The sequence below is a fragment of the Pipistrellus kuhlii genome, unplaced genomic scaffold (genome assembly GCF_014108245.1).
Source record: "Pipistrellus kuhlii isolate mPipKuh1 unplaced genomic scaffold, mPipKuh1.p scaffold_m20_p_3, whole genome shotgun sequence".
NCBI classification, from domain to species: Eukaryota; Metazoa; Chordata; class Mammalia; order Chiroptera; family Vespertilionidae; genus Pipistrellus; species Pipistrellus kuhlii.
Window position 1 is genome coordinate 7,856,277 of NW_023425529.1, and position 8,463 is coordinate 7,864,739.

Consider the following 8,463-nt stretch of genomic DNA (forward strand, 5'->3'; position numbering starts at 1 on the left):
CAGGATGCAGGAGGCTCTCCCAAGGCCCACATCTGAACAAGAGAGACAATAAATATCGGCTCTCCAGCAGACTGTTTCAGACAAAAAACAAGCGAGTTCAGCAGGTTTGAGAAAAGAAAGGAGGGTGGTGGGGCTAGGAACTAAGTGAGCTGAGCAGCACATGATAAGAGGACTTCTTGATGATATCAACAAAACTATATAGTATTTCCACCACTATTCAGCCTGGATGAATGCTAACTAAGCACAGTGGCAGCATTTCAAAACCACCAAAGCATTTCTAGATATAAATTAAGGCTGGACTGTTCAGCTACACCAAAGGAGGATGAAATTATCTAATTGGAGATGAGGATAACTAATCTAAATAATTGGACCCAAGAGAATTATATTAACTCCTTGGGTACATTGATAAAATGGAATAAATAATCATTAAACACCTCCTCCTCCTCCTCAGACTCTTGTTATATAACCAGCGGAAGAACCATGGGAGAAACATTCTGATAATAATAACCAACTGTCCGTAAAGTTATGGTTAGGTAGTTGCCAGTCACATACCTCTGGTAGAAAAACTGCAACTAGCCCTAGCCGGGTGTAGCTCAGTGGATACAGGGTCGGCCTGCAGACTGAAAGGTCCCAGGTTCAATTCCAGCCAAGGGCACGTGCCAAGGTTGCAGACTCAGTCCCCAGTAGGGGCCATGCAGGAGGCAACCGATCAACGATTCTCTCATTACTGATGTTTCGGTCTTTCTCTCCCTCCACTTCCTCTCTGAAATCAATAAGAAAAACGTTTATTTTTTAAAAGAAAAACTATAACTAAACAATTAAATCAACTACCAAGAGCCGAATACTTCTGAAATGACTGTTACTGCCAACAATTTCTACAGCCTTAGCCCGCATGGAAACAGGCTATTGTAGATACTTGGAACCATCCAAGCTTTTAAGGAACTTCCTGCTTTACTCTATAGACTCGCTTAACAATCTATGTGTATAATTATATAATAGGGAAAGACTGGGTTGTTATCAATCATTAGCTCTAGTGCAGGCTTGCTCATTTCTCTGCCTAGTTAGAGGGAATATGTTCAAAGAAAAACAAAGATAGAGAGAATCTGATGGCTGAGGCAGAGAGGTGGGGGTCGGAGACAGAGAAACACGGCGAGAGCAAAAGTTCCCTGCCTTATTGTAAGTGTTACCCTCTAAAAACGGGCTATTGGATCCAGATGTTTCTCTATAGGTGAGGGTCTAGACTACAGACAATGCAGGAAAATGTGCTGAATCTTCGCTGAGTGGGAAATACAAATCCTCCCACGATGGCTCTCTGGAGGGAAAGATCAAATTCCTCCACTGAGAGGAATAAAAAGGTACTAAAACTAAATGGCTCCCGTGATCCCATCTAGACTGATAGCTGAACTCCTCCCGGATGGAACTGTATTATTCAACATCTCCTGGCCACGTGGAGGTTCATAGTGTAGTCTATTGGCTTTGCAATTTTCTCCAATCGTTAATCTTCCCACCTCGTCTGTTACCTTCTCAAGAGCAAGAAAGCTGGACTTCATTGGACAACCATCATTGTTGGCTGCCCTGCCCCTGCCCTGAGGACAGCAGAGTGCAGTGCTCTGCACATTTGAAGGGTGGGTTTACGTTTGTGGTTAGAAATCTCCTGTGAAGGAAATGGAACTGGGATGATTGAGGGCAGTGGTCGGCAAACTCATTAGTCAACAGAGCCAAATATCAACAGTACAACGACTGAAATTTCTTTTGAGAGCTAAAAACCGACTTCTGCGCATGGCCATGAAGTTTCAATCGCTCTGTATGTGCGTGCCCGCACATGGTATTTTGTGGAAGAGCCACACTCAAGGGGCCAAAGAGCTACATGTGGCTCTCGAGCCGCAGTCTGCCGACCACTGATCTAGAGCCTCTCGGACCTAGGTGCTGATTTCTTCTGGCCGTTGACCGTTTTCCTGCCTATCCGTTTCTCCATGTAGTGGACATACAGAATCAAATTTACACAAGCACACTACTAAATACCAATGTGTCATATTAGCCAATTCCACCAGACAAAAGCCAAGAAAGGCAGTTGTTCAGATAATTCGGGGAAAGGAGTAACAATGACCTGGTTTCCCTGGGTCATTCAGGGAGAAAAACAGGGCTTATCATGGAAAGCTCCAGTTCGGGAGCATTATTAGAGCGTACTAGTGCTTCCTCCGAAAGTGGATTTGCCATGTTCTTACAGAAAAATATTCGGGGAAAGCCATTTCACCTTCAGCATGGTAATATTCCACTACTCTATAATAATTACAGTGCAGAGTGCTTTCAATCTGGAACTCAAAAAAAAAGGTGAAATGAAATGGGCATCGTAACACAACCAGCACAGGGCAGAAGTCAAGCTTGACCCGCACTCTCCGGGCTCAAGTTCAGCATCCTTCCCACCACCCCTCTCTGTACTTTGTTGTTGTTGTGTTGCTTACATAAGACTATTGAATGGTATGATCTTGGGATATTTCAGGGACAACATCTACGTAATGCATTTCATTGTGCTTGGGTTCCGGACTACAAGTTTGCAGCTCAGTCAAGAGCATGGTTGATACTAATGTCTAAGTTCACAACAGAAAGACCTGAAGTACCTTTGCATGCTGGTTTGTTTTTTCTTACCTGCCATCTCTCGTCCTGATGCGTGTCCTTTCTGAAGCTAAAGTCATACCACCAGCGAACAGAAAATCTCAAAATAACAATGACCAAACCCCCAAGAGCGCCAGCTGGACTCAGCAGGGAAATGCTTGGAGAATGATTTCTCAAAGACAAGGGCAGGTCCCTCAAAGAGGTGATGCAGTAACTCCCTGCTCAGGATGTGTGCTTCTCCTTAATGTTTCCCAGACTGCACTTGCTCTCCTGCTCCTCCCTGAACATGAAGTAATTTTTAAAAAATATATTTTATTGATTTTTTTACAGAGAGGAAGATAGAGGGATAGAGAGTTAGAAACATTGATGAGAGAGAATAATCGATCAGCTGCCTCTTGCACACCCCCTACTGGGGATGTGCCTGCAACCAAGGTACATGCCCTTGACGGGAATCGAACCTGGGACCTTTCAGTCCACAGGCTGATGCTCTATCCAGTGAGCCAAACCGGTTTCGGCCATGAAGTAATTTTTAGCAAAGAGCAAGCTATAGGAGAGACTAACGTGTTCTTGCATGAGCTGTCCATCACAAATAAAAGTAAGGCTACTCATTAAGACAGGAGTTTTTCCAACATAACTATACCTCCCTTTATGTAAGAAGGAATGTGCTCCTGGGGGGAGAGGGGAAGTGATCAACCAGATATGTGTAAAGAGAATCTTATTTTTCCCATTTTCTTACATTACCATTTCGAACCTTATCATTACTCTAACTGAGCCATGGGGCTCCTCCCTCCATCCTCACACCAGATAAGCAGTTCAGTAATAATAAAAACGTCAATGAACTCAACTGGCTCTACCTTACAGGAAATGTTACAAAGCATTCTATCATTTTTTACTATTTTTAATGTTTTTATTGATGAGAGAGAGAGAGAGAGAGATAGACACATCAATGATGAGAATCACTGATCACTGATTGAATGTGCCCTGACTGGGAATGCAACCTTGACCTCCTGCTTCATGAATCCACACTCAACCAGAGACACACACACACACACACACACACACACACACACGCACGCACGCACATGCACACGCACACGTACACACACACCGCCCCAGGGTCAAATTTTTTTTCTTATGTGGATAATTGCCCTTACTTCCTTTAAGTAGGGTGTGTGCACCTGCAGTGGGTTGCCTAGGGCCACGGGGCATGATAGATGGAGAAACATAAATCATGGTGAGTGATGTGGCCTTGACATTGATCCAGGTCTCCAGGCAGAGCTCTTTGGCCACTCTCCAGTGAGAATCCCGTTCTTGCCCTCCTTGGCACAAGGCACTAGTTAATCTATGGCACAGGGCACTCATTAACCTATGTCATCATTACATGAATGGAAAGTTTGTTCCCTCATGGCTCTGAGTGTCACAAGGACAGGAATTTAATTCAAGACAATAAAGGTTACCTGCAAGAGATAAACTTTTCAACAACAAAAAAAAATCATTACTTGGATTCATTCACAGCTCTGGGACTAGAGTGCCACATACTTCAGCACCTTCTCTTAAAATATTCCACATGTGTGGTCACAGACCAGCAAAGAGGAAAAACAAACTTGGCCAGTTAGCTGAACAGATTTCCGTATCTGATCCCAGTATATGAGCATCAAAATAAACTTTAAAATAAACAAACAAAGCTTGGATTTTAAACTGAACCTTCCACCGAGATCTGAGTTAAGGGAAGTGACAGGCCCAAGGTCACAAAGCCCCACACCCAAATACCCATCCCTAGGACATACTGCAGCATCAGACTGCTGTTTGCATTTGCTGGTTGAGATAGGATGAGACATCCGATAGATCTCAGCTGAAGGAAATACGAATTCTTGATCCTAATGGGCACTGAAAATAGGTCAGCAGGTATTATTCAAAAACAGATCCAGACTCTTAAATCTGGAAGCACTCACTGGGTTCAAAGGAAGGGTTGAATTTTGGAAATAAGTCACTTGATTAAAAAAAAAAAAAAAAATAAAATAAAAAAAAAAAACCTGGGTTACTGGAGGAAATCTAGACTTCGCCTGCCAATCAACAAAACGAAGTGGTGTCAAAAAGAAGTTTCAGGGTATGTTTATCTTTTAATGAAAAATCTAGGAACAAATCACTGCTACTATTAAAACTCGCAGATGTAAAGCTCCCTTGGCGCCGCAGCCTCTCAGAGAAACCCTACAAAAGCAGCCCGGCAGGTCTCCGGCATCCACACCGACTCGGATGCATTTTGGGAGCCCCGTGTGCAGTTCTAACCCCACTCGCACCCCCTCAGCAGCACCCTCACAAAGTCCTGAATTGCTCCGCTACACTTTTCCAGGTGCAGCGTCTGGGTTCCGGGTCCGAGGGGCTGGGGCGAAACCTTGGGGGGGGGGGGGCAAGTGTTGCTCGCAGAACACGGACATGGACCACTCCTGGGAACCCTCTCCCCCAGGAGAACGCCCAGCCCACCCACCGCCGGGACCCCGCCGCCAGCCTCCCCGAGTCCCTCCGCAGGACCGTCCCGCAGGCTCCCCTCGCCCAGACGTGACCGCCCCCTGTGCCCCGCGTTCAGCGGCTCCAAAAGCGGGCGGTCAGCTCCGGTCCCGAAAACGGGGACGGGCTCTGGGGGTGCATGCCCTCCTCCCCGGCTCCCCGCCGCCCGCCTTTCTCCCGGCCTCTCCAGCCGAGGTGGCCCGCCCTTCGGACTCCACGCAGACTCCCCGCCACCTCCCGCGTCGCCGACCCCTGCCGCCCGGCCGCCCGGCCGCCCGCCGCGCTCACCTGGGCCGGCGCCCGCGCTCGTAGCAGTGGAGTTCCCGCAGCCCATCGCGCCGCCGCTGGCCGGACAAGCGGCGCTCGCAGCCGGCGGCGGCGGCCGCAGCTCCCGGGGGCGGAGACGGAGGCGGAGGGCGGCGCGTCCCGAGCGGCGGAGGCACCGAGGCCAAGGGGGCGCGCGCGGACCAGGGCGCGGCGGAAACCGCCCGGCACCCTAGCCCCCGCCCCGCCCTGCCGGATCCCGCCGGGCCCACCCGTCACCTTGGCAACAGCGCGCCGGCCAATACGCAGCCGCCTAACGGGCTGCCCGACCCGCCATTGGTCGTCATTCAGAGGGGGCGGGAGTTTGAATTGGGTTTGGGGGCTAGGGCGAGGCTGAGGGGCGTGGCTGGTGCAGAAGCCGGACCATGGCATAGCTCAGTGGTCGGCAAACTCATCAGTTAACAGAGCCACATAGCAACAGGACAACGATTGACATTTCTTTGGAGAGCCACATTTTTTAAACTTAAACTTTTTCTAACGAGACTTCTTCAAAATAGACTCATCCAGGCCGTGGTATTTTGTGAAAGAGCCACACTCAAGGGGCCAAAGAGCCGCGTGTGGCTCGAGAGCCGAAGTTTGCCAACCACGGGCCTGGGAGCTGGGGATTCTCACTTGCTCACCCTGCACTACCTTTTTGCCTTCTCTTTTCCTTCCCCACCAGGACGTGGGGAGCAGAGGGCGTGGCAGGAAGCCCAATAAAATGGCATTGGCTGAATGATGCTCAGATCTGAAGCCAAACCGAAATGCATGCGTGCTTTAACGGGGAGCTAATGCTTTTCTGTCCCTGCGTCCACACTGGCTAATGAAGAACCGAAATGTTCCCAATGTTGGTCATGTTAACTAATTTCTCTTTAAAAATAAATGCCACCATTTCCGTAACCTGGATACAGGACCTCCGCTCTGAGTAAGGGGCAGAACTGTGAATGGACACGGCACCTTTCAGTCTAAGAGTTGAGTGAGTGTTAATGGAATCAGATCGTCCAGGCTACAATTCCTGCTCTGCCCCTCCTGACCTCATCAGAGTTACTTAACCCGTTAGTGTATCCGCTGTTTTACCTGTGAAATTGCAATACTAACTCAGGTACACACAACCCCTAACACAGTGCCTGCCAGTGCTGATCCTTTAAAAAAAAAAAAAAAAGCCAGCTATTCTTTTTCTTAAATCTATTAGACATGAATAATAATTCTCTGAAAGTAAGGACTGGATGATTTATCATAATGTCCTGGCTCATAGTACAGACTCGGTAAATGTTTTGTGAGATGAATTCAAGCCAAGAATTAAATCTCCATTTTAAACCCATCTAATATTTATAGAGAGCCTAGCCTGTGCCAAGTCTTTTGTTAAAATTAAGTTCCAAGGATATGAACATGTGGGAGCCAGTCTAACCAGGCAGACTGATTATAAGCAAATTAATTGCAATATAACAGGAATGTTAACGGAGGAATACAGGGTGCTTTGAGAGCCCGAAGGGATACTGGTTCAAAGACTTCCTAAAACCATCCTGTTGGTGTTTAGAGAAAGCCTGGAGGCAGGACCAAGGCCCTAGCGGGTGGTTCAATGTGCCCTGCCAGGCAACAGCGAGGACTGGGCAAACATATCACTCAGGAGCGTCATCCATCCTTTAAAAATTAGCTATACCTGGGCATGTGCTGGGATGGTAATTAATCCTTGGACAAATAGGGTGTGTTTGAGTTGTTTGACTTCTAGAAGCAGTTTCTCTACCTTGGCCTCCATTATATTGGTTCAGTGGCCATCCCCGGACAAATCCAGAATTAGCATGGAGTAAGCGGGGAACTTTCAAACAGCCAAAAGAAATCCTCTTGCTTGTTTCTGGACTGACACTGGACTCCAGCTCTAAGACGCTCACAAGGAAGAGTAAAACAGACCCTGACATCCAGAAACCGGCCTGACACAGCGAGGCCACTGAACACAGTGTACTCCCACTACACACAGCTGCACAGACACCAATATCATCAGAGAAGGCCACTCTACAACTGGGCTGAAGTGAGGCCAAAAAAGACCACTCAGCAATCTTGTCTAAGTTATGATAAAAACAGTGTCACTGGTAAACCACAAAAACACCAAACTCCGCCCCATCCTGGCTAAGAAGGATGACGGCTACTTGCTTCCAGTTACACCTTTAGCTCCGTTCCAGTCTTCCTGCCTCATAGAAAAGATTTATTAAGAATTGTCCCTGCTTCAAGAGCATATCCAATCCAGAAAAAGTCCTGCTTTCTTCTTTAACTTTTAATATATTTTTTATTGAGTTCAGAGAGGAAGGGAGAGGGAGAGAGAGATAGAAACATCAGTGATGAGAGAGAATCATTGATTGGCTGACTCCTGCACGCTCCCTACTTAAGAAGCAAAGTCCCAAAACCCGTGCATGAGCCCAGCCGTGAGCTCCTGCATTGAATGTCTTCCCCCTGGTGGTCAGTGCGCATCATAGCGACTGTCATTCCGCCATTTGGTTGATTTGCATATTAGCATTTTATTATATAGGATTCTTAGTGTTCTCTCTCCATTCTTTTAACAAGCACTATTGAGCAGCCACTTTGTGCCAACCACTTTTCCAAATGCTTGTGATATAGCAATGAACAAACCACAGAGGAAAAATCTAGTGGAAACAGAGGGATCAAAAGCAAACAAACTAACTAAAAGGTAATTTCAGATGCTATACATTCAATTGGGGGGAAAATAAGGTAGGGCACTAGGATAGGTGATGAGGGGTAGAGGGAGAGATGCTACTCAATATTTTAGGCAGGAGAGTTGAGGAAAGACCCTCAGAGGAAGGAATATTTTAGCTGAGTTCTGATGGATGAGAACATATCAGACATGTGAAAACCAAGGAAAGAGCATTCCAGACAGAGGTAATGCCATGTGCCAGAGCCCTGATGCAGGAACATGATGGGTACGTTTCATAAACAGAGGAAGGTCAGGAGGCACAGCTAAAGCAGAGATGGCGGTGGGTAATTGGAGAGGTATAATGGGCTTTGTAAGGAGTTAAAAACAATTTTTAGATA

The 8,463-nt window shown here is 47.1% G+C and overlaps 1 protein-coding gene across 2 annotated transcripts in view; it reads right to left on the reverse strand.

Moving 5' to 3' along the window:
- Positions 1 to 5,721, reverse strand: part of CUNH12orf75 (chromosome unknown C12orf75 homolog) — a 32,158-nt gene extending 26,437 nt beyond the window's left edge. Inside the window, exon 1 of one of the 2 annotated variants that reach the window (XM_045587561.1) lies at positions 5,407 to 5,721. In XM_045587561.1, the coding sequence (XP_045443517.1) occupies positions 5,407 to 5,452 (46 nt within the window). In that variant the 5' untranslated portion in view covers positions 5,453 to 5,721. The remainder of the gene's footprint in view (positions 1 to 5,406) is intronic. The other variant, XM_045587562.1, reaches the window with a different exon arrangement.
- Positions 5,722 to 8,463: the final 2,742 nt, after the last annotated feature.